The sequence below is a fragment of the Lepisosteus oculatus genome, chromosome 26 (genome assembly GCF_040954835.1).
Source record: "Lepisosteus oculatus isolate fLepOcu1 chromosome 26, fLepOcu1.hap2, whole genome shotgun sequence".
Lineage (NCBI taxonomy): Eukaryota > Metazoa > Chordata > Actinopteri > Semionotiformes > Lepisosteidae > Lepisosteus > Lepisosteus oculatus.
Window position 1 is genome coordinate 1,059,867 of NC_090721.1, and position 27,472 is coordinate 1,087,338.

Sequence of the window (27,472 nt, forward strand, 5' to 3'; positions counted from 1 at the left end):
GCTGCTATTTTCAGTTGCTGTTTGTGGAGTCTCTGAAATGCATGTTCAATAGGATTTAAATCACAAGATCGACTTGGCCAGTCTAAGACTTTCCACTTTTTTCCCCCCTGATGAACTCCTTGGTTGCGCTGGCAGTCAGTCTTGCTGCATGATGAAGCCCCAGCCACTGACTCTGGAGGCATTTTCTTGTAACACAGGCAGACAAGATGTTTCTGTGCACTTCTGAAGCCATTCTGCTGCCACAGCCATGAGTTAAATCATCCATAAAGATGAGTGAGCCAGTTCCAGGGATAGCCATGCATGCCCAAGCCATGAACCTACCCCGCCATGTTTCACAGATCAAGTGGTGCTCTGCATTGTCTGTACTTTATTCCTTTCTCCACACTTTCACTTCGCCATCACTTTGGTACAGGTCTACCTGTCTCATCTGTCCATTACACTTTGTTCCAGAACTCATCTGACTCATCTCTGTCAAATCTGTAATCTGTAACATTGCGATACCTTCACCCCTGCACGGTGGAGGTTGCTACAAATGTCAGCGACAGTTGTTTTAGAGTAAGTCTTCACAGCTCTGATAATCTTCCTACCATCAGCAGCAGTTGCGTTCCTCAGCAGACCTTGTCATTGCCGACTGCTAAGTACACCAGTGGTTTCTTTCCTTTTCAAAATAATCCAGATTATTGGTTTGCTATGCCCAGTTTCTGTGCTACAGTTGCAACTGAATCTTTCAGCATCCAAATTGCGTGCTTTTCTTTCATAGACAGGTCTCTATTCCTCATGTTGGTTTAGGCCTGGTGACTCCCAAGGCAGACACCAAAGGGGAGAGAAAAGGCCAAATCCAACACTACACACACATCTTTTGCCTTTTTGTGTGACAATCAATACAACAGGAAACTCCTGACCAGTAATAAACACCTGGCAGCCAAATTGTCCCACAAATTGACCTGAGATGGGGGACTGAACACAAAAAATGTTACTCTAAAATGGTACAACATATAAGCACAGAAATTCTTAGAAATAAAAGGTGAAATTCTGTACATTAGCCTCATATTCATCTTTTCAACCCAAATCCAAATTGCTTGATATTTGGCAAGAATTTCGACTTCACTGTCCCAATACTTATGGAAGGCACTGGTATAACTGATAGAATTTAAAAGCAGGTTATAATTTCTTGAGAAAATCAGGCGACAGCTGCCAACAAAAAGTGTCGTCTGAGGGCACTGGACAGAGTGACCACACGATTCCCCAAAGCTGGACCACAGCACATTCCTTGTGGTTAGACGATCAACAACAAATGAATCACACTGGTGTGAGATTGTGAAATAGCACATTTTAGGACTTCAAACATGTTCTTTCCCACACAATAACATGGAAACTCCCCACACACTGCATGCCTGTAAGTTCAATTGCCTTTTTCTAAGCAACCTGAAGGTGGAAAAATAACTAATACAGACTCAGAGGGCTTGGTCACGATGGTGCAAGTGAGGGTCTAGCTACTCCAACACTAAACCTCTATGACCAGTTTTATCAATCATAACCTACAGTTGAAACAGATGAACTATCAGACATGGAAACCTTAGAATACTACACCAATGAGAATACCGCCTCCACTGTGTGACTGGTTACCATAACCCCACAATTCCCCACAAGCGGGTAACACATCAGCAAGAGAACTGACAATAGTTGTCTCAGCTCCAGGTACTCCGAGTTTAGGCTGTCAGACTCAGGTCCTGGAGAGACTAATGTCTTCTGTGTTTTCTACCTCCCGAGCTCTCAGTTAGAAGTGGATCCAATTGCAATACGATAGTACTTTATTGTCTGATTTCTCAGAAATCAGTGTTGTGTTCAAGCAGCTATTTTTTTACACAGAGACTTACAATAGAACAAATAAACATTACATCAAAAATACAACATGAACCCCTTCATAGTCATTACGCTTCACTCCTACACAAATCCACACAGATTACCAGAACCTGTAGGTTTACTTCCCTAGTCTCCATAATTGCACAATACCCCTCCGTTTTTGCATATAACCACTAATCGCACTTGCCCATAAACCAGTACTCCTTTACTGTGAACTCTTTTATTGAGCAGTTTCATTGAATGTGGGATAAAAGAATTCCTCATTTTGTTACGTCTGCATTGAGGGACTCTGAAACATCTGTTTGACGTAAAACTAATGAAGTGGATGGTTAGGATAAGCTTGCACTGATGTTCTGCATAAGCCCCACCCCTCCACACACACACACACCATGTGCCTGGAATGACAGACTCACCTCTGGCGTGTTTTTCTTGAACTCGCGGCTCTGGTCAATGAGCTTTTTCCTGGACTGTTCGCTCTCATCCTGTCGGTTGGCCAGTACTGTGGCGGTGGCGTCGAGCTCTCTCTGCGAAGGAAGCACAAGGCAGGCCTGTAATTGCACGTGGCTCGGCGGGGGGCCCCCTCCCTGGCCTCGCGAGACGAGCGTGAAGCCCTGTCTGCTCCGCGGCTCGGTGCTGAGTGCCGCCGCCGCCGAGCCACAGCGCCAGAGAAAGAGCGAGACTGAGGGGGAGGGGGCCCTGCACATTCAGCCCTGAGCAGGGATCTGACAGTCGTCTCAGTTCAGCCCCGTTTCCTGACCTCCTTCTCACAGGCAGCGCCTGTCCTCGGCTGCCAGCACAGCAAACCTCTGGTTTAACCCACCAATGGACAGAATCTCTCAAGGGGTAAGCTGGCAAAATCAGAAACACCGGATTCTTCCCTGCAATAACAGGTAAATGCACTAATAATAAAAGTAAAAATAAATGCTACAAGAACAATTCAGGAATATATCATTGGTGACCTATGGGGGAGGGGCAATTGCTTACAATGGGCGTTCACATTTCGGGTGCTGTAGTGAATTTTATACAGTATGTTTATGACACATGAAATCAAGTATTTATGATTAAAAAGGCACAGAAACAATTTTCATTTTGCTGACTGCTACCATTTAAAAAGTCAAAAGATCCAGAAAGCATATATAATAATTACAAATATATAATTTTTCATATAATAGCACGTTTTGGGGCAGAAAACCCATTTTGTGATTAAACAGGCATTCTGCAATAACAAACACCCCTTCCTACCCATTGGTCTGCGAAACCGAGGGTTAAAGTGCAAACCCCAAATAGAGGAAATGTTCCCAGTCCTGCCTCAACCACATTAAGTGGAGAATTCTCTGGGTTAGACGACATAACAGCTGTTCGCAGGGAAAAAAACAAACAAGTCTATTTTTTGACTTACATGTGAAAAAATGAGTCATTTCACGAAAGGCAAGGGGTTTCTCCTTCGCAGGAAAGTACTGCATGGCAGCCTAATCCACTTCCTGATGAAGCAATATGATCAATGTTATTCTATCTCCATGCTTACGTCTAAGCAAACGTACCGAAAACAACTCTGAAAATATCCGCCACCCACACTCGGCTTGTGTAAGAACATGCAGTTTATAACACCCCCCCCCGCCCCCCCAAAATGGATCCAACTACTGTGCAACAGGAGCTTTACATTTGTTTTGATTTGTTAGCCCTCACTTCAGAACCCAAACCCGCGAGACGCCAAGACAGACACCGGTGCTGTGGGAGAAGGGGAGATGGCCCCGGGTAGGCAGAGAGTACCCACAACTCGAAAGAAGTGAATGGCCTGCGCTCCCGACCCCATAGAGCACAGCAGCAGCAGCACAGGCTTCTGCATAGTTGCTGACATCTGGGAGCCAGATGCAGGGAACAAATCAAGTTAATTAGGCTGCAACACTGCTCAGCAGACTGTAGCCCTGTACACAACAACTAGGGGCCTAACTCACCCATTGACACAACCCACAGCTCCCACCGCCTTCATTCTCACTGCTGTCATGCCATTACAGCTTCTTTCATTGGGCCATGTCAGCTACTGACATATATCAAAAACCTGATGCCTGAAGCGACTAACTGTGGCATTCGCATCCACTGTGTATACTCCCAATTAAAGAGTTAACAGCTAAACATATGCATCACCAGAAAACAAAGAGATGTCGGATTCAAATACACACTTCGGTTTACCATCAGTCCGATTGAAGCCTGGCAAACACTCATGTTAATGAATTCCAAAGAAATTAAAGTTAACTCTACCGACATCTGGAAGAAAGATGTTTGTCACTGAACAAAATGGCGAAAGATGATTCATGGCAAGGTTTCAAGGAAATCTTAGCTGACAGTCCAGAAGGAAATAGAGAAAGAGGTCATATGGACATCCTTGGGGAGACACGTGAATAAAAGACAAGCCCAAAGCTATCACTGACCAGCAGCTCCACATAAGGAGCAATCTTAGGAGCACAAATAAGAAGAATTATTTTGCCACCTGTTACAGCACCAACAGGAGGAGACTTGTATTTGCTGGGGACTGGAGAGGTCTGAGCTGTCTGTGGGGAATGTAAACACGCTGAGCATCCAACACCGCCTGCTTCCACTCCGGCCCACAGTATAGCAGTGCTACACTGAGAAAGAGCAGACGCTGACACTGCCCCAGAGGGAGCCAGACAGCCGGGACGCCGCACAGCCAAAACTCAGCCCTGGATGTTCTCTGACTGACCTCTGTGCCAAGAGACGTACAGAGCTGACTCTCCGTTGTGAACACTGTGTTAAAGATCACCACCGCGATACACCCCACTGTGTGAGCACTGCTCTGCTCTGCTCCAGACACCGTCAGTTACACTGCCACAGATGTATCCCAAACGTCTGACCTATCCTCCAGTCCCTTGACAAGGAAGGAGAAAGCACATCTGCACAAGACGCAGGGTATTAATGCACTCAGGTGATTCCCGCTGCCTGCAGCAGACAGACAAACGGGGGGACTACAGGGCAGGGCGCTGATGAGCACGTCAGGGCACCCCAGAACGAGCACAGCCACGGGCTAACACAGGCCACAAACACACAGCCAGCCTGCCCAAGGCCCTGGGACCCATTTGGAGAACCGAAAAATTTGTGATGAAAGACTGGCGGAGTGAAAATGGGCGGATTTATGGATGGTAACAAAATTATGCTGCCTTGCCATTAACAAGTCTCCTACTCTCTCTCAAAAAGAAAAAAAAATCTTCCCCTAAGCTCCTGTCAAGTCAGACTCTTGAGACTGATTAACAGATGCTACTATTATGCCTATTATGCAAACAAAATTGGCTAATCACTTAAAATTGATTAGCAGGAGGCTTCTAAACCCTTATTCACCGCAGCTCCGGGCTCCTCACAGTCAGTCCATGGGAATACAGAGATAATTAGATTTTTATCAACAGGAATGTAGAGCTTTCCTCCCGCCCAGCACTGTGCGCCCCTACAGTACAAGGCAGGTCCCACAGTGCACATACATTAAAGACACCTTCCATCTCCCTGCCACAGTGGTTTCGTTTGAATAACTTCACAAGAATGAAGACAAGAGTTTCTCTCTTCACACTCTGCAACAATCCCACAAATGCTCACTGCTACCACCCTAGAGCCAGATACAAGGCATGACCCTTGGTAGATGGCCACTGTGTCACTTACAGTTTCAGGCTGTGAGGAGCACTGCCACAGCAAACACAAGATAAGGATCACAGAGAGACATGCATCACAATTTTAAAAACATGCACTTCCTGAGATGAAAAGTCTGCTGAAGACTTGCACACTTTTCACTGCAGTGGCAGTCAGTGTGAAAGCATTCTGACTTGCCTCTGCAGCAGTTTATCCCCAGAGGACTGAAACATGAGACTAAGTAACAGTGGCTCGGAGGTGGAGCCAGGCCATTCTTGAGAGCATTGTGCTTCTCCTGCTCTGGCCTCAGACAACCCCGACCCTTAGGTTGCGCAGGAGTCTTCAGTCACTGGCGACAGATCACTTTATTTGTGAATAACGAAGTCACGAACTGGGTGGGAAAGGTAACTGAAATGAAAAGTAGAGAGCCCTGGAGCTCTCCGGGAACAGGGCACGAAGGTGCCCAAAAAGTCAGGGGCTACAGGAAGGATCCCAATTGCTCTGTGCCCGGATTATCCAGGCACGCAGCTAAAGTCTCGTCTCCCCACCTCCCAGCAAAAAAAGAAACCCTGCAGCCTCACAAGGAGCACAGTTTGTATAAAAAGACCAAAATGTACTCTATAATAGCTTTATAATTTTCCTAATGGAAGAATTTCGCTGGCTCAGGCAGTGGTGCTTGTCTTAGTTAATTTGTTCAGTAGTAAACGCTGATGGAACAGATTACCATGCTCCCTCGAGAGCTCGCCTGTGCCAGATGCTATCAGCTGCATATGCAACGGGAAATATTATAAGGCCATTTCTACACAGCTTCCACCGAAACCAGAGTACATCAGCGTTTTACTCGAATTAAAGGCGAGGTAATGAAGTGCCGGGTTGCCGATGCTCAGACTCCCCCCCAGACAAACTGGATCGCCTTCCAAATTAAATTTCAGACTCATTAGGAGGAGGAGAGGGTTGGAACAGTATGGTAGCTTGGCTGCGACACCAATGAAGAAAAACTACTTTCTCACAGTCTAGAGCGGCCTGGGATGGCAGTGTGAAACTAACACAGATAGGCTGCTTGTAAACCTAAACTACGAAAAGAAAAATCAGCCCCTTGAATATTGAGAGTAGGTTACAGCTGCACTGACTCTGGTTATGGAAGAACAATTCAGGAGCAAATGGAAGAACTCCTGCTGCTCCAAATCAAGCCTGGCAGGTGGAAACGAACGTACCTGATTCACCTGGCGAGAAAGGATTCTGCACTCACACTCAGTGTCTTCAGGATTCCACTCAAGCAATCAAATCTACGTGTTTGTAAATTTAAAATCTTTAGCCGATTGCGCAAGCAGCCCCACCTGAAAGCTAATAAACCAACGTGTGAGAACGCAAAATAAACACAGAAATGAATTTTTTAAAGGAGAGCTCAGTACCTCCACCTGTGCAACAGGTGCACACATCCTCACCTTAGCTCCCACCTGAGGTTATTTTAAATGAAGGAAAACGGGGACAAGCAGTTCCCTTCAATCTGCTTCAGGCTCTACGAGCCATAGGGTCTGCCGTGGCCAACCGCGGGGTGTGGCAAGCATGAATCGAGGGGCTCATTGGGCCAGTTATAACATCATGTTACACACTCTCCGAGGGAACTGGACAGCGCTGACTTCTCCCAGGCCCGGGCCAGCCTGCTGGCACAGCGGGAAGTCACTACAGTTGGGAAGGGGTTCTGTGTGAACTGGGCCTGACAGAGAGGTGCCAGACAGCCAAGCAGCGAATCCCAGCAGGGAACAAGCCACACGAACCACACCCGTTGTTTTCTTCTGGAAAGCCCTCTCGAAGAGAAAGGGTACTATTCTTTATTTCTTATAGAGATAAAGAAAGGAACAGTGCATGACCTGAACTACCCCTTAAAAAGCTTTAAATTAGTACTAAGTTTCCTCTCAAGGAAAAGTCTCTCAACAAATCCAATTTCATTCATGGGATGTTGGTTTTATTTAAAGAACCCGAGACTGCTTTGGCTAAGGTTTCTTCTGTAAGGAAGCGCAGCTCCTGTGTTTGGAGCAGCTATCACCTGTGGACCATGTGAGTGCCTGAACCGATCTGGAGCTGAACTGTTCTGTCACACTTTGGTCTCGGGTCAGTTAGGATTAGGGTTACACTGGCCCAGGCCAGTTTAACAGTGAACTGGACCAATACTGGGTATGAGACATAACCGGATTCTCCAGATTCGCTTGAAATCATAACGTAAAATGACTGTTCCTCCAGAGATCAGCACTCCTCCTGTCTTATACAGCTGCTACACTGTCTAAAAACTGAACACATCCTTGGCTGGAGCGTTGCCTCAGGAACATCACCCTGCAGTTCCGCTTTCTGGCAGTAAACAGACTCCCGAGTTCAATCTGTGAAGTAGGCGATATGGAGAAATGGACAGAAACTTGCTGGTTTAGAACCTAAGTGGTGGTATGCCCAGTAAATCAATATTTTTAAAAGACAACAGAGGGCTCTGTGATTTCTCTGTGTGTCACGAGAGATACAGTACACAGATTAAAACAACTATCCAATCTAGTTGAAATTTAAACAGCTGCTGCCAATGTCAAATCAACTAAATTGTTTGCCTAAAATAGCCAGTAAAGTGACATAATAGCTTTTATCAATGCCTATTAGGTTTTCAACGTGCGCCAATTCTAGGCAGAGCTGCTTTGTTTAATGGGGCCCCTGTCCTTTTAAATCCACGCTTGTGCTTTTTCCCCTAATGTTCTGCCACTATTTACACAAGATTTGATACCCAGAACAATCAAGTTCTGATAACAACTCACAATGCTGTGCTTTCTGAAACCAATCTATTATTTTAACCTTTCTTTCCAACATATGAAGGGAAATTCAACCTTCACTTTCACTCACGTTCTCAAACGCTTGGGTCACACAGGCTGGATCACTTGCAAGCAGTGAGGATTTCTGAAAGAACTTTTTCTTCCAAGAAATGAAGCTCTTTTTTTCCCATTCTATAACCCAAACAAACATCCAGGAATCACACAACCTCGAAGGCTTTCCGCCTTGCCCGGCAGCAGTAGCTGAGAAACTGTCTTCCTTCTTCTCGAATTACACGTTCGTGACTGATCTAGCAATCTGGTGGATAAGTCGCAAATAGACACTGGAGACCAACGGGAAAAGAGTGTCTGGTCTGGCTGAGCTGACCCAGCCTGCCACCCAGCACGCTGAAGCACAGGGCAACGCTCATGGCTGCTAACCTCTCCTTGCGCGTCCATTTCCAACTTCAAGACTCAGTCAGCTTGTTTGAATAGGGAAGAAAACAATCAAGACACGTTTGTTTGCGATGCCAGACCTTGAAGTAATGGAAATGTTCCATGGTCTGACGCCATCAGTCAGATCTTATTGCTCAAGGAGCAACATCTCTGCACCTACCGCCATGCTATGCAACCCCCCAACCTCCCAGCTCTAATGATGAGTCTACAGTATCTTGGGCTCTGCCAGCTTGTTGGTATGGCCCTGGCCCTGATCCGCTCTCCCGCCGTTAGGAGAACTTCAGTTTCAAGTTTCCATTGGGTTTGAATCAAATGAACGGATCAGCAACTGAGCACACATGCAAATGCATTCCAAATCCACAGTGATGGAAAAGAAAACAGGGTGCAGTATGCACATTTGCAGACATGGTAAACTGCACCCTAAACCATGAGAAACTGCCAGATCTGGTTCTTTTTTAAGACTTCAGGTGTGGACTATGAATGTGGCTTCAGTCCTCACATCCAAAGAAGTTCTAGGAACAGACACAATGTGTATCACATGAACTAGGACATGAGGATTGAATCTCATCAAGAAGCAAAATGTAATGAAGCTGGATATAACCTACATCACCTTTTAAGTTCTCTATTTGTTTTTTTTTTCTTTTAAGGCTTCAAATAGAGCAAGAGTGTTGTAATCGTTCTTAAACACCTAATAAGGAATTCAATTTCCTATTGTGCTGTAAAACTACCATGTACATGAAACAGTAGTAAAATTCAAACTAGTCAAACACACTTTTCAATTTAATTTACTTTACTGATGCATTTCCAAACATCAAAAACAAAAACATTTAACATATAGCAATTTAAATTTTGACAGCTGTGATATCACCCAATCAAAACAAGGCCACTTAAAAGTAGTGCCAAGTTCAAGCAGTGCCACGCAGCACACAAAGGACCTTCTGAACCACACAGTTAAACAATGACAACACTGCTGAAGACACAACAATCACATTCACGTTCCACTGACAAAACCATGCAGGAATCCAAGAACCGGTCATTTCCACAAACAAAATCCAACAGCATTAAGATCAAGCGCCTCCTTTGTTGGACTGGTCTTTCGATGTACCCCACTAGGAGTAAGAATGTGTACCCCAGCAGCAGAAACACCTCTGCCTCTGTAAAACCAGCGACATATCAGGGTGATCTGGCCCAGAATATAAAGCCTAAAGTCCTCAAGGCCAGAGCATATCTTAGCCTCTAGCCCTAGGATGAGACAATAACAGTCCATTACAGGTAACCCTCAAACACTGGTACACATGCATAGAGTTGGGCTAAAACAAAGTAAAGTAACTGGGGTGCACCACCTCACTTAACGACACAAGGGCAATAGCCATACTAGGGACATGAGCCAATGGCCATATAGCAGGAAGTCCAGAGTTCCAACCTGTAACCTGGAACAGCCCACACTCTCAGCAAGAGTCTTATCTCACACACTATAATTCAGAATTGTGCCCTCAGAGACGTTCTAAGAATTAAATCATTTACCCGTATATCTGTGGCTCAGGTCCATCAGCCCCCTACCTTCCTCTCTTGGCTAAAGGTTGCTGGGTTCAGATTCAGACATGCCTGGGCAGTGGTTAGTGCTTACTCCTTCCCGGAGTCATCACGAGATGACCACTATGTGAATGCTACAGAAAATCACACATTTTATTATAAATTAGATCAAGCACAGTTTGACTGGGGTTCAGAATTTAGAACACAAGGGGCAAAGAGAATAAAGAACAGCTGTTAAACATGCTTTACACTGCTGATGTACATTAACATCAGAAATAGAAAGTCTACCAAAATCACAAGAAGCCTGTGATTGACTGTTTTTTGCTTTAAGGCTTTGGCGCAGTATTTGTTGCTTTATAATATCTGCGTTGTGTGCTGCTTGTTTACACGCAAGCGTTATGTATTCGCTGTAATCAGTCTTTAATCACAAGCTTTATGGAGTGCTCTTCAGTTGTTGAGGATTTGGTGATTAGGAGTGGAACAGTGAAGTCTCTTTAGGACAGAGCTTTATTAGTGCGAATTAAACAGTCCTTTCAAACAGCCTACTCCAGTCCAAAGCTGCAGAAATCCATCCACAGGGACCGCGATATCAAAAGGCATTTCATCCGTAATGACTAGGGACTGATTCTTTTTCTTCCCTGACAAGATTTGGAATCTCTCCATTTCTGATTTATTATGCAACAAGAACAGTGATTTGCTTCAATTCTTTTCAAGCTTGTATGACAGCATATACTGTATATACCAAGCCTTTCACACAACTCTACACACCAGATAGCTGGCTTTCTTGAGAGGTTTAAATGATACAGTCAGGGCTGCCTATTAACTGATCTTGATTTTCAAAAGTTTCAAAGCAAATACAAACTGCAACACAGACAAGCTCATCATAACCGACATGACAATACACCCCTTTGTAGATTTCCTCAGCCCACCCCGGACTCAAAAGGATTCTCCTGCTACCTCTGAGAGACCGAGCTACTATACCAAACAAGACCCCTGGGATTTGCCAAAGGCAAGGACTTAGGTTCGCAAACACGCCGTGTCCAGGGACCAAATTAAAACAAAACCCACACCACTGAAGAAACAGTAGCGCAACTGGACCAGCTGTGGATGGTAACAGACAAGAATCGTCCCTCCAAGGAACTCCATGAAGACAGGTTTGGCTCTGAGGGTGCCTGTACTTTTTTCAATCGCTGGTTAACGTTCCCCTCCGGCCTTCGGTTCCAGGCCTCGCGCTCGAGCGGCGGTTTTGCAGCTCGTCTCTAGTTACAGATTCGTCACTGCTCACACAAGCCGGCCGCCGGCCCTGCCACGGAGCTGGAACACTGCTGGCTGCTTGTTGTGAGCTCCTGTGCCGCCTGCCCCCCACCCTCTCTGATGCACACGTTCCTCGAATACTTTCCAGGCTTTGCGGCGACTAATTAGAGAAATTATACAGTCTGCTACAAGAGGGAACTTTAACCGGAGCCTGGGCCCAATCTCAAATCTATCGAGGCTTTGACAAAAAGAGGGTTGTGGGGCAAGCCTTCCTAGTTCAAAACCCAGCAAAGGCAAAACTAGCATTTTAAAAAGAGACTGGCTGTAACTTGCGAGTTGTTCTAAATAACGAACTAGACTCTGAATTCAGTGAATCGATGTGAAGCCAACACAGCCCCTACGAGCAGTAGCACTGAAAAAGCAGGCATTAAGAGCTGGCTTGCAATACGAAGAGTGCTTGTGTGGATTTTATGAGCAGCTGTTCCAAATTATGCTTCTGATACAAGACCATTTCTATCACACTGCCAGCGATACATCTAATTTACACATTGCATTCTAGCCATTAATTTTAAAAAGGAATTTTACTGTTTTTTTAAATGCAGTGATATAACAGAAATAATCAGATCCTAGGGACCCCCAGGAAATCATCCAGTAAAATCCTTGGTGAACTTCTGTGGGTCCACCTTTGCTCATAACTGCAAAAAGGCAGTCATCTTTAAGCCATCATTTTAAAAAGCTTTACCAACATGTTAGAGGCATCTGGCTCTACCAAAGTCCTTAAACAAGAAGCAGACACCCCACGTCTCCTAAAATGAATGCATTTAATTTCGAAGTAATTGCTTGTCATCCTAATCGTGATCGTTTGAGATCATCAGAATCTCAAAGGACTCAAAAAGGCCTCAAAATAAAGCTTCCTAGAACAAACTGCCTGCTCAGAAGGAGGAATGGGACAGATTAGGTTCAGGATTGTTCTCAGATGTGACTGTGCCTTTACAACCGCTAGATGCATAGTCACTGCAGTAAAGTCTCTGCTGTGCCTGAATGCCACAAAACCAAATCCAGGCACAGACATCCAGAAAAACTGCCTCCTAGCCTGCTGCTTGCTGCCACTCCTGCGACACATTCATCTCCGACAGGAGTCGGAGTCAAAGCCGACTTTTGACTTTTACTGAAGTGCGTGCTCAGAAAACATTGTGCGTGTGGTACCACCACACTTCCCAGATGGAGCGCAGTGCTCACTGCTGCTTCGTACCGACTCGGGTGAGAGCCAGGGTTACTCATGGAATAAAACAGAGCCTGTTGCTGCCCAATCAGAGAACATCTCGCAAATCACTCATGTCCTTACCTCACAGACCTATCTGAACTGAAAGAGGTCAGAGGAGCCCCCATGTAAGTGTCAGAGTACCATCAAATTTAAAGGAAAGTGTAGCTGTGTACTTTCTGACTGAAGTATTTTTTCCAGTCATACTTATGAAAATAAGGGATGTTATTCATAAACCCCCTACCTGTCATTCAGAATGTAAACAGTATGCACAAACCACAAATATAACCAAATCATAAAAGGGGGGACAGCACTTTAAGCAGTCTTACTTCTGTTAGCAGTAAGGGTAAGAAAACAACACTTACAAAGAGTCAAATTTCTGCTGTTGTTAAGGATCCTCATGAAGGGTGAACAAGTGTTACAGTTACTGCACTAGGGCGAAGAGACTTCTCAACTCATCACAGTCAGCTGCCACAGCCTCATCATTACGGTACCCTACAGTAGACTGACTGTTGGCAGATACTGTAGATGATTATTTGGGAGAAAGGTAGATTAAAATTGGTCCTGGTCTTAGTGCTATATCAGAGGATAGGGTTAACTTCAACATGTGCAATGAAGGAAACAGAGGAACGGGATTAACGCTATTTTTATTTAACCCAAGACCGAGCGATGCCGCCTCTGACTGGCGTTGGCGTGCAGAGCAGCACTGGGGCCTAGAAGGCAGGGTTTGCTTGGAAGGATCTGATTGGCTGCTGAGGACTTCATCACCGTGTCTGTTGTGTCACAGGATTGCATCCTGTTTGCGGCCTGTTGTGTAACCAGGAAGTTCTGCTCCTCTCAAGCCTCCTCAAACACCACTTATCTAGAGTATCCTTTCACTTTCCTGCTGTGCGGCTCCACCCCTCTGTATCCCAGTCCTTTTCCCACAGTTCAGAGCACCCACACCAGTTCCATACAGTTGGAAGAGGACGAAAGACAAGAACTGCAAAACACTGCACTGCTCAATCTGCAATTTATTTCCCCTGCCTAAAGCTCACCAACCCTTCAGCTTGAAGCTAAAGCCTGCTTACTGACAATAGCTGGAATCCTTTTTGTTTGCACAGAGTAAGTGTGGCGGCATTTCTCTGTTTTACTGCCAAGGAGGGTAATTAAGGAATCATCGGTTCCATTGTATTTGACTTTACCAACAGCAACTAGAACACTCCCATCTATGTAAAGAAAAGAATGCAAACTATTGTTGATCAAATACCCTGGCAATAAACAAGGGGCCACCCAAACAGTCATCCAGCTGAGAAAAGCCATCAGGGTGGCTCAGACTTGCAGGAGGAGAAGGTAAAGAACAGGCCAGCTTCTAACTGCCACCTCATCCTTTTCCTAGGATTTTCCAACTGTTTACAGGATTGTTCTGCAGATCGGGAGTAAAGAAGCAGGCCTGGCAGGTGGCTAACGGCGATGGCACAGCGCCAATCAGGCCCGGTGCCAGTGGGGCAATGGCTGTGCTGGTGTCTGTCGCTCCCAATACCGGGAACGGACCGGAGCGACACAGGAACTGTTACTTAATGGGCTGGCGAGTCTGTGCTCACCCCGGGGGCAAAGCAAAATAAATCCTGAGTATCCTGATCGAGGTCAAGGCACCGTCAAAAGCCAACCCCTCGCCATCATGATGAAATTAAATTCATCCATCAAAATCCTTCCTTTATTCGATTTCCGCTTTGTGTAGCGACTCATACTGTTTATGCTGAGGGACAGAACGGGTCCTTCGCTTAAGCTATTCCAATTTCTTTCAAGCTGCAGGTTCCCATCGTAATAACTTGTCACGATGAAGCAAAACATAATGTTCAATACTAATTTAGCATCACCTGACCATGCAAATTTACTCAAAATAAAGTAACGAGCTTGAAATATTCAGCAGCTGCTGTTGGCTTATGTAAGAGACTGCAGTCTCTGAAGCTTGAAATTGATCAAACTGTCAGGAAAATGGAACTGTTACCTCTTTTCCTGCGATATACATACAGCACCTGCCGTCTCACCCAAACAGTTTTAACAATAGCGCCCTTAAAATTATTTGACTTGTAAAAGTCTATGCCCCCGATCATTCCTGCCATCCATCACGTCTACGTCTGGGCTGAACCCAGAGAGCGGGCTGTGGCGCCATGTGACTGTCATGACCAATCCTACGGGAGGCCGGGCCGGGCCGGACCGGAGCTCACACCAGCGGGAGGGTGGAGGGGGCGCTGTCGGGGCACCCTGCTCCGCTCCAGGCCCCCTGGCACGCGTGGCAGAACCACACTCACACTCACGAGACTTACAGAGGCAGGGACTAGATAAACACCCGTGGAAACTATGACAAATCCGGTAATATTCCCAACGGTCTCTAGTATCAGAAAGCCCTGGAGACAGACGCACTCTGTGTAAGAGCCCTGCGTGCGCCTGCCCGGAGCCAAGCTTAGGTCCCACAAAAGCACGGATTCAGAGCGAGGTGTTGCACACGAACAAGCAAACCATTATTACCGCGCACATTACAACACTATCTGATTTACGGCTACCGCTAATCCTACCCATATTTGCATCCTGACATGAGGGGAATGTTTATTCTGAACACTGAGGGTTCAGAATTATAATTGAATATTAGCATATTAGCATACCGGGCTTACAGCGAGCGAACAGAGAGGGCTTTTCTGGAGACAACAGGCAGTTAATTGTCAGGCAGTGGCTGCGTGACCTCGTTTGTGCGTGTGTGTGGAGTGCTCTCTCACAGCGCCGGATCCCCAGCAGCGGCTGGCGGCCTGCCTGCCCCCTCCTCCCGTTGCTCACCCCTGTACTGTACGCCTGAGGTACAGTGCGCAGACGCGTAGGCTGAGAAAACCGCTCCTGACTAGCATCCAGGAGATCCGACGTTGATAGCACGACCAAAAAAAAAAAGAGGACGCCTACGTTCAAGACGGTGTGATTGAAGAGCACCCCGCACTCCACACGCGCAGAGCAGCGCAGCGCTGGAGCAGAGCCTCCTGCAGAGCCGGCGGCCTGCAGTGACTGCGCTGCGGTCTGCGGTCAGCGTCAGGTTTCCTCTGCCACCGCTCCGCACTCTTCCTACGAAGCGCTTTTGTTTCTGTGTTACAAAACAATTCAGACAAGGAGCCACCAGCTCGGGAAATGCGCAAAAAAATAAACACACAAAATGCAAAAAAATAAAGTCAGGTTCCCTGCAGTTGACTGAAGCAGCGAACACGCGCATCACAAGCACCACTTGCTGGGTTATATTTAGAGGTGAAATCTTCACAGTGTGAGCCAGAGGCTCTCCACTCTATGGAAATTCAAGAAGGCATTATCTTGTACTCGTGGGACTTTTTGCTTATCTTTTACAGGTTCCTGTCTGTTATCTCACTGTACTCAGACAGCTTATCAGGTGGTTTAAAAAAATTGTTTGCCTTTGATCAGTATTTTAAGTTATTTTCTAATAGCTTCTCTCGCAATTATTTCCAAACAGGTTAAAGAAGGAGACTAAGTTCTGTTCTGATCAAAATGCAGCTCCTGGACTGCCTTAATAAAAAGCCCTTATTTTGGCTCTGCGGGTTTTTTGCAGTCCCCACCTGAGACACCTGGCCCATAGGTTCAGGGAACACGCCTTCACAAAACAAATGTCAAGTTTTGGTACAAACAGAAAATATTTTTTCTTGACAAGGGACATTTATTTTATTTGCCAACACACCTCAGATAGTCTAAGGTAACCACTGGAAAACCTTCAGTTCGTTGATTTGGTTATAGTAAGTAAACCTCATTACTGAGTAACCTCCCTCATGGTTCAGCTTTTTAATTCTCTGGGATCTGATGAGAAACCCAGCTCAGCTGGTCAGAAGAAACAGGGGATTTAATGTCAGTGAGACACGATCCCGCCCTGTTTCCATTTTTAAGAGCCAAGTGATAAAACCATATAACCAGAGTTCAGAAACAACCATCAGGAGGTAGAAACTGGGGAGAGGAGTGCTGATGAGCTATGAAATGTTACGTGACACTTTAAAGCCAAATTTCATTGATTAATTAATGTGATTAATGCAACTTTAAGAGAACAGTGAACGGGAGGCGTTTATCCTTAAACACCAGTATATATAAACAAGATCTGTATACAAAGGGAGGTCCAGACAACACATGGCTTGCAGGTGCTTTAAACAGCTCAAACAGTGAACCAGCAGCCCTTCTCAAGCTCACTTCAACGGAGAGACTGATTAAAAACGAAGGAGGACAAATGCAGAACTTGTGGCACAATGAGCAGCCTTGTTCCTTACAAAAGAGCAACAAAACGAAGAAGCACTTGATCACAGAATGAATTAATTCGGCTGTATCTTGAAAGGGATTCAAAGGCAGGATCTCTGATGCACATCAAAACAGAGGAGAAAACAACACAACGAACAAGCTCTCCGGAGATTAATTACAGACACAACATGGGATCCCAACTGCAGGAGACTTGAACCGTTTGGTCAGAAGTGGCTAATAGAGACAAGAGTGAGGCCACACAACTGACTGCTGGCCATCTGTAAGGTTAAGCCAATTAATGCATACTGTTGGGAGCCATGATAATAACAACAGTAATAAAAGGAAAAACACATTATGAAACAGTTCAAAGAGCTTCTCACAATAGCCATTTCAAAATCCCGCTGCACACTTAAAGCTCAGCTAATTATTGCGCTGACCGTGTGGGCTCAGATTAATGCAGTGAAAAAAACCTTTCCTCTAGCCACCAGAGGTAAAGTGTTATTCCAGCTGACTGGCTGAGACGAGCCCTTATCTGGAGCCCTGCGCCGCCTCCTCGCTGAAGAGGAGAGCTCTGCTGGAGGAGATGGATTAGCCCTGTGACGAGCGCCATCAGATAAAATCCAACAGAAAATAAAAGACATTTCCCGCCCCCCCAACACACACAGGAGGTACACGGTAGCTACAAGGCAAGACCCATATACGCTTTTGTCAGGCGCCCACTGAACAGTCTCCCAGCTTATCGGCCTAGACCGGCTCTCACTTCTCCCCTCGCCGATCGCCACTCTTCCAGTCCACAGGCAAAACCAGAGGCTCATGGGAAGAGTCAGGCTTTCTCTGATGCTCACAAGACCGCAGTCACCTTTTGTGTGCCTGTTACTGCACATCCAACAAACACCCAGTGAGGTTTATAGCCCTGCGGCCCGAATGATCATTGCACTCTGAACGAACATGCACTCAGAGGCCGAGGAGCTAGATCAAGGAAAAAAAATGGAGTAAAAGATTCCACGTCTTACCCTGTGCCTCAGATCACCTTATCAGAGCTGAAACTTATATACACATCTACACACAAACCCCACAATTAAAACAGACCACGGCTGACAATTTCTAAGCGACGGCCAAACGTGATTAATGGCCAAGAATAAACAAATCCCCCTCCAAGTCTATTCCATATTAATGAGAACAGTCCATCAGTAATGATTACTTCACTTAACACGCTTCACAAACAGCAGCCTTTTGGACCCTGGCACAGCTCAGGGTGCTTATTGTAGAGTGGCCTGCGTGTTTAAATAATTGAGTGAGCTATTTTACACACCCTGTCGACTGTTCCTTCTTTCACAGCAGCGCAGTGTCCTGGTTTTGTGTGGTTAGATGTACAGTGTACTGGTGGCTATTGTAAAAACACTACATTCATCTCACTTACCACCTGAGCTGTGCCTGAACCAAGGCCTCCAGGCTGGGCTCACCTTCGCCAGTTACTGCTAGCAACAGCTGCTCATGGGAGTAACACAGCGAACAGCACTGCTTCCAACACAGCCAGGAGAATTAGAGAGCCCCCTGCCACTTTATTACATAAATACGTTTTCTGTTGCTGCACTGAAGGGCAAATGGCTAAAATCTGTTTAGACCAAATCCTATAAGATACAGCAACCGATGATTTGACAAGTGTAGATCAATACACCTGTTTCTCAACAAGAAGACGGCAAAAAGCAGCTGGAAGTGTAAAGCCACCCTCAGGGGAGATCCCTCCGGAGATCCAGCCCCAGGCCTCCAGCTTTGTGGCGAAGCCCAGTGAGGTGGGGCTGCGTGCGATTCTGGGGAATCAGCAGCTTCACTGCTCCACCTGAGACAGCCTTTCTTTCTGAAACGGATACCAGCGTCTTTGCTATACATTACACACACCCGTGGGCTGAGCGGCAGGACCCGAAGCCAAGGAGCACATCAACCCAAACATATCAGTTCAGCCACAAGAGCCTTATATTACTCACTGCTGTGCAGTCTGGACTATGGGTATCGAACCCTCTCCACTTACACGTGCGTAATAATCCACCTGCCTGGCCCGCTCTTTAAACAAATGGACTGTAAATATCTCAGGATTTAGTAAGATAAAGTACTTTTTCACATTGCAAGATTAAGAACCTACATGGGGAAATAACCTGAAGCAGCCTGGCTTTGGGACAGCAGGTGACACTTCAGCCAACCTGGCTGCGACAGGAATGGGCTCGAGCGCTCTCGGGCAGAACAGGAGCAACAGCACCCTGAGGCCAGGCAGAGGTTACACCTGTTCCAGAGGAGCAGGCACAAGTCAGCTCTCAGGCCAAACTTCATTTTAATATTCCCTCATTCCGCAATTAATTTCTTTCTCGTAATTTGTGCTCAAGTACATAGCTACATGTCACAGCAGCTCGCGCTGCACGCCGCTGATACCGATTTGAAAGTAAATGTAATTCTGGCAGGTGATGCAGGTAGATGTGAATTGTTAGTGGCAGAACAGACCCAACGCTGGCACGAACGCTGAAACAACAGCTAATCAATCAGCCACTTGTGCTGTTCTCTAGTCCCCCAAGGGCTGAGTGGGCCAGTATGCTTTTTATAATTCATCTAGGGCTCTTAAGAAAGGCATTCATTTTCCTGTGCCTGGACAAGGCGTGTGAAGGAAGACAAAGCTGGGCGGATTTTCAAGATCTGCTCCAAGAGTGTGGCGAGACAGATTCCTGGTCCCCCCACACACACTGTCACCCAGGCCCTTCCTACATCTCCTACACTTACAACCTCCTCCCTTTACACTGCTCTCTCTGTGCACCACAGCAATTTGGAGAGGCAGTGAAGCAGTAAGAGACCAGACACTATGACAAGAGAAAGAAGCACAATGGTGAAGAACTGTCCGAGAGAAAATACTGCCAATATCCAAGGAGCTGAGGAGGATAGGTCTAAGTCAGGCATGGAAACTGCATTGGAAAAGAGATTAATCACACCCATGGGCCTGACTCAGACAGGGCCAGCTCATAGCTGGGTCTTCTCCTGCGGGGGGGGGGCACCACCACCTGCAAGTCACTGGCCTGCTCCTGCAGCTGCCATTTGGGAAATTGCACCCCTGCACCGCTACCCCCGACAAGGATGTTTTTCCTGCAAGTCTGGGCCTTTTCCTGCCCTCTAATTCACTTTGCTTAAGAGGCTCTTTCACAGACGCTGGCTCCTGCTCGTCAGCAAGCCTGCCGCGCTCCCAACCAATTAGCTGACCGCTCATCAAAACACAGAGGGAAGTCGACTTAAAACCAGCTGAACGACGGCCTGAATTCACAGAAAAACAAAAAAAGAAACCTTTACCTCAGCAAAAACATTCAGTAGTTCAGGAGCTGAACCACTTGCTGATTCAGGGCTGGGGGGTTTCTATTTTTAGGAAGACGTTCAGGTTCAGACGAAGGCGTTCAGGCCCTCACAGTGCTGTGAGCCAGCTCGCCACACTTCAGCGTCAAACTGTTGAAGCAAAGCTTCCATCTCCCACACTTCCCACTGCACTCGTGCTCACAACGAAGGACTCACTTGGGTTTGGGCCATACACTATCGACCACATCTCTTGACATCGCCCTCGCATGCTCAACAGACTTGGGCATCTCGGGCAAAAAGAGATTTTCCCATTTACCGTGGACAGTTAAATCATTGCTTGTATCACTACCTCAGAAAGTTTCAGGCTCCTCGAAAGCCTTGCGTAATTACTGAGGTTTGAAAATACTGCGTTTGGAATTGCATTGTCTGTGATCTGTTAACCCAGAAAAACTATTTTCTTTGATAATAGCCCTGTTCTTTGTGCATCACTGCTGTGTGGCACTCGCATCCTGTCTTAGCCAAGAGAACGGTCTTTATCAAATAATCTGCTGGAAGACAAGATGCTGAAAATAGATCAAAGTGTAGAACCTCCCAGCCTTTACAATGCTGTCATGGCTGAATGTCTTGTTGGAACACGGGGGGCCCAGTGGATCGTGGATCATAGTCCCTCTGTATACCACTCTTTTTGCCACATCAGTCCAGCTTTTGGCCAGTGCCAGTGCATGCCCCAGACTGGGCAGAACACAGAAAGAGCTGTAATTCTTTATTACGTCATATTAACCCACATTTCTTCAGCAAGAGTTTTTAATGTATGTTCCGTTAACTAAGAAGAGTTCAAAAAGTAATGACACCAAGTTATAATAATGTTGTTACAAATATAAAACCTGCTTAAGACAGGGCAATATTACGATGCCACAATCCTGTCACGCCAAAACCTAAAATGCCGCAATCTATATTTTTAAGTAAATTGCCCATCACTGCCCTTGGAGAATGGAAAGAAAGAAAGAAGAAAATGAAGAAAGACATTTCAGAAACTATCTGAGGAAGCATTTTGGAAACTGAAAGGCTCCCGTGATCCAGCCATTCATTTTCGGACTCGCAAGGACTGCTGGCACTGGCCCTGAGCCTGGAGTCCCTCTGGACCCGACGCTTGCCAGAAGGTTAGGAGCTCCCTGGACAACTAACCCCAGCGCCATCCTCGGCTGGCCCTGCCCACTGGGCTCTACCGCCTGGGGAGCCCCAGTCACAGTCCACTAGTGGCATGGCGTAGGCTCGAACCCGGACCAGCTGGACCACCCATTCCTGGGTATACCCCGTGGAGGCCCATAGGCCCGTCAGTGTTAAACATGACAGTACAACCATCGTACAGAATCCTCCGACAAGCAGTGGATGACGCCTTGAATCACTGCGAAACACAGTCCTAAAACAATAATGCCTTAGAACACTATTTTGAAGCATTTTTTAACCTTTACAGTCATGAAAAAAATAGGGTTTTTTGTCTGCAAAAGAAAAAAGTGGCAAAGCAATCAATGCCGTAAAGAAAATCAAATTTAAAATCATATTCAGTATGGCATGAAATTTAAAGCTCGTGACAAAGTGTTTTCTCTTGATACCTCCTTCAGCAGTGCCAGAGCAGAGAAACACCTCAGCTCTCATTACCTTAATAATGCATGAAATGTGCCAGAGTCTCTGGATGTAGCTAGCACAGGCTTTAAGTATTTATAATGAACAGAACACCAGTAAAGCCATTTTAAACCCCCCTGTTAATTTGAGTTGTTTATTCAAATCTCATGAATTTTCAAAAGAAACGTGCACGCTCTCGGCCTCCCTCTCTCAATATCTCTGAGGCTTTGCATGTCAAACAGCTGAGCCTACAGGAATCTTGTGAGACAAGGTTATAGGGCAGACATGGCCCTCCCTGCCCAAGACAAGGCAACATGCATAGCACAGCCTCACACAATAAGATATCTAATATCTGCAAATTCATCAGATTATTGAGCAATGTTATTCCATGTAACATCTGCATAAACAGCAAGCTAAGCTACGTCAAACAGCTAAAACACAGAAAAAAACAAAACTATGGATTAAAAGCCACTAATCAAAGTCACAAAAGTTAAATGTGCACAATCATCATGTCCATTTGTATTAAGAATTACACAGACTCACTCATTCATCATGGCCAACATAAATATTTCACACCATCTATTACATCTTCATCTATTGTAAACACATTCCAAATTTATGTGTTCACTGGCGGTACTCTCAACAAACCTAGACTAATTTTTCTCGTGCTGCTAGGACAAATGGCAGATCTGTTGAAGAGGCAGCCTTACGCCAAGGGAAAGCATTTCAGGATTCTGGACCTGTACAACAGAGATGGCTTCTTTCCCAACCAGGAACCCAGGCCTGCTCAGCAGAGATCACTGAGCAGCAGGCAGGATTCCGGGCCTGCAGAGCAAGAGCTGGGAACCCTCCACTGTGGCTGGCGATAGCTGTAGCTCCAGGGGTTCTTTTGTGTTTTTTTTCCTCTTCCTAAAACTGTGGGTGAGTGATTTCAGCAGCCGCCGGGCTGCCAGAGCCCTGTGAACAGCATGGAGGAAGAGGGGGGTTTTCCCTGGCTGCTGGCTGGACTCCAGTAAAAACTGGTTGGAACATGGGAAACATGGTGTCAGACCAAAGCAGAATAAGCTCGTCTGGCTTGTGGTTTCCGAGCTCGCTCCGTCTTGACGGGCTGTCCCCTGCACGTCCCGCTCCAGGCTCCGCGCGTTGTCAAGACACCCCCATCTCCACCCCCCGCTGATGCCCCCAACTACGCTCTCTTTAATTACAGAGCAGAGCACATGGAGGCACAACAACACTGCTTTTATTTGTTCCATAAAGAAGCAAAAAAATGGAACCTAACCAAATTATGGGCTTGCATTTTTGAGCTTTCTGTTCAGCAAAGGGGAGGGGGGGGGAGGGGGATTTCTTCAAATACCAAAATACTAAAAGCAATTCTTTTGTGCAGTTGCATCTCCGGAGTGTGTGACTCACTCATCTCTCTCTTAATGTGAACTGACCGTTTCACCGACTTATGACAGAAACCATCATGGGGCAAGTCAACAAAAACTACACTCATTAAACAGCTGTGGTAAACGGAATTTGATTTTCCTCGTTTTTAAAAAAGAACACGGAGAAAGCTAATGGCCGTTTAATTGAATTGAATCCACATTTGGGGGCCAAATTAGGCTTTTGTTAAAAGATTTGACTTATATATTTTTTTTTACTTAGTGAAGATACATAAATGATCAGGCTAAAGGATTAAACAGACAAAAACAGCTTCCACTTAGGTGGAGAAACCTGCCGTATACGAAGCATCTAAAAGTTTCCCGACTAGAGATTGTGGGGAGCAGCCTTACGCCGAGGGAAACCGTCTTCTGCACAGCTGTACGAAGGGAATGCTTCGTAACCAATTTTACATCAAATGTTCTAGCGTCAGGGAAACAGAGTGCAATTACTGCGTTCTCCAGCCGTCCGTTTAACTCTGAGCCCACAGGTGAAGTTCTCAAGTGGTCACACACTTTTTTTTATTTCCTTCGCAACACGTGAGTGAACACAGATGTATCTGTGGGTTACAGAGCCGCGCTTGAGAACAGAGCCGAACAGCAGAGACATAAATCAGAGGGGCACTCGCAGGGTTTTACAGACTAGCTGGGTGTGACGTGCTTCTTAAATAAAAATGCAGGCAGAGCTACTACCAGCTCACTTGAGTACCACAATGGTTTCTTTCACCTAACGTGTCTGATTTTTCATTTCATATCACCAGCTGGGATAAAAAAAGAACAGGTGATGATGATGATGGCGTTTCATACAAGGGGAACTACCACAAGGACAGAGCTTTAGGACAAGGGACTTACCCCTGAGAAAGGAGGAAAGAAAATGGCTAATTCCAGTTACAAAATGGCCTTTTATCCCCACGGTTTTCCCAAATACTGAGTTGTCAGGAAATGATCATTTGCCACAGTATGCAGTGTCTGTTAAGAGATTTCAAAAAGTGTTTTTCAAGATACAAAATTGTAATGATATCTAACCGGTGTGTACGAGCCAGGTTTTTGTGACCCTATAAACCAATCCACCTGAATACACTTGAATTAAAGGTTTTTTGATCAAGACGGGGAGAAAACCATAACAGTCTCATCCGATTTCCTCCAGACTTGCAGAGTAATTCTACAGCTGTAATTCCTGTCTTAGATATTGCGCTGCTCAAAGGATGAGGAAAAAGACTCCACTCACCCCAAACCTACAACAGCAGTAGCCACGCGGTGAGGAGGCCCTGACGAGAGACAAGCACGCTGCCAAGACTGCCAATTAAGACATCAGTATCTGCTCTAGATGCAGGCCTGCCAAATAATGCAGAGCTCATAAAAGGCGAGCACCATGAACAATACTTCAGGAGGAGCGCCGACTGCTAAGCTTGCTGACATTGACCCAGCCATGTTTTCTTTTGTAGTGCTCTGAAAATGGCAGTCTAGACACGTGCTGCTCCTCTGCATCCCGATCAGACAGGAGGGTGGGCTAACACGCACAGTCCGCCAGCAGTGCTGTCATGCCCGTCTCAGCCCGATGTTAGGAGTTCGTCAGCCTGCGGAAGGGGGGACTGTTTTTCCCTTTTTGTCTACAGCTCACGTGCTGCTGATGTGTAACAACGGCTTTCTTCTTCCTGGCTCTGGAGAGAAGCTCAGCCCATTGCAGGCTACACTACCAAAAAAACTCCAACGATTAAAAAGTAGATACAAAATTACATTTTATTTTCATAAGATATTATCACGAGGCAGGATTTAGCAAAAGAGAGTATGCTTAAAAAGCTCAAACCAATTCTTAGCTAAAATTTGTTAAGACATTGTGATGTCGTGGACACCTAAAAGTGCACCTTACTCACAGAACCGTACTTATTTAGAACAGATCAGCAATTCCACCAAGACCACACTCAAGACTATTGATATAATATTTTCTTGATACCTGCTTTTGCAACCATACAGGATCTAGGAGACCCGTCATGCGAAGGCCACTGAATTCAAGGTCACATCCGTTGGATTTAAATTTTATTGTGTCTAGGAATAAATAGATTTTTCTTTTAAATGCAGGAAGCCAGGGAGGGTAGTAGCACAAGCCTCCACTTAAGAGATCTCCACAGTGCTTGAACGTGATGGGGCCTGCCACTATCACGCCCGACTTGCTGAGCCCTGGCCTACTTCAGCGTTCACGGCACAGACAATTAGCCATCTGTAACTGCTGCTTAGGAACCGGCAGAGTGAGGCGGTGTCCACAGTGGGGTTTTCTGAAGCTGCACTCCAGCTTGGCTGCAGTGGAGGCTAATGAGGACACCAGGGTATATTTTGCAGCGGACGGGAATTACATGGGCTGGTACACCCCAACCTCCCAGCACACTGAGCAGCCACCCTGGAATACGGACGTACAAAGACCTGAGCTTCAGAAAATAACCGTCAGCTTTTAGAAGACTAATGCTCAAGGATGCTTGGCGAGCTTCAAAGCAAAACAAAGGACTTGTGTTATCCAGAGGACCTTATTTATTGCTTTACCTTAAGAGAACAGCAGTCATGGGGACAAGCCACTGCTGTCCAATGGACCTGTATTTCTAGTCCTCTTCTCTCTCTGCACCAGTGTACCTCAAGGTAACACTGGTAATCAACCTGCAGTCTCCACCCTGCAACCAAGCAGCTTATCAAAACAAAGGAAAACAGAAACAAAATGGGTTTGAAGCTCTAGGTGGTTTTGTCCTATATCTTGCAATTTCTTAAGACAACAAAGAAAAGTAGTCAGGCAACAGCATGGCCTCAAGACCAATCAGAGGGACAGGGTGGCAATGTAGCCCTGGGGGGCAGAAGAACTTAGCAGTTTTGAGGGCCTAAGATCAGGCCAGAAGGACTTGGCAACAGTGTGGCCTTCAGATGGAAGCACCTAAGATCGGGGTTGGGACTCAGAAGATAATGTGATCCAGGGACAAGGCCCAAAGAAACAACACCGGCCTGTAACTTGGAGCTCATCAACTAACCAAGCTCAGTAATCAAATACAATGCAGGTAAAGGCCCTTGTTCACAACAAAGTAAATCTAGAAGCCATGGTACATAAACAGCGAAGAAAACACAGGAACAGAGGAAAATAAACCTGTCAACTGAAATCTCAAATCAACCCAAAAATACTCTAGAAATGAGTGAAATGCAACAAAACTGATGAAAGATGACCTGTTGGAAACACTCGTGTGATGCCCTTAAAGATAACAGAACACCAGGTGTTGGAAATTTCATGACTGGTGCCCTATTTTGAGAAGATTTGCATAGCCTGTCGGGTGACGTTAAACCAGTATTACACAATGCATTTTTGTGTATTCACCTTCAATTTGTATAAAAGACTGCAGCTCAGGGGACAACCCGCTGTACAACAGGAGATGACTTAGAAACAAAAAGGAACACAACCTAATTCCTACCAGGCTACATTTTAACTTGTTTAAGAAATGTTTTTGAATCGCAACTAAACATTTCAGCTGCCCCGCAAACTCGTATCTGAGAAACCCGAAAGATTTCTGAGAACAACCTCTTCCCTGTGGAGGTCCTCCTCGTCACCGAGGCAAAAACAGGTTCGTGCCCCTCTGTCCACTTGTTCATTCCTTCTCTTTCTCTTCATCTCAACACATGCAAAACCACCAAACGGAAAACAAAGGGGCAAGAGGGGTCTCCTCAGGGAAAGAAAGACAGATCCGCTGCCCCCCCAGCCATCACGCCCCCCTCCCCAGAGCTGGCAGGGTGCAGTGCTCCCGACACGGCCTCCTCTCCACACACTTTAATTCTAATACCTAATATCGTTTTCCAGTCACTAACTACATCTGGATTTCATTTCCAGGACTCCTGGAGGTTTTCAGGTCACTAATAATAACTATTTCAGGGAAAACTAAAGTTCAGCCAAAGTCTACCTCCATGCCAGATACTTGAGTTATACGGCTGACGGCGGATCTGCCGTCCCCCCCCGCTCTCCAGCTCGCCTGCTGACGGAGTGCTCCGGCGGCTGGCTGCAGGGCTGCTGGAGAGAACAGGCAAGCCCAGAGGGAAACAGGGACGAGCCT

General features: G+C 46.0%; 1 protein-coding gene across 5 annotated transcripts in view; it reads right to left on the reverse strand.

The window, feature by feature from the left end:
• Positions 1–27,472, reverse strand: part of cux1a (cut-like homeobox 1a) — a 170,322-nt gene that overhangs the window by 125,830 nt on the left and 17,020 nt on the right. For all 5 annotated transcript variants that reach the window (XM_069184474.1, XM_069184473.1, XM_069184476.1 and 2 more), the window contains exon 2: positions 2,277–2,387. In XM_069184474.1, coding sequence (XP_069040575.1) covers positions 2,277–2,387 — 111 coding nt within the window. The remainder of the gene's footprint in view (positions 1–2,276; positions 2,388–27,472) is intronic.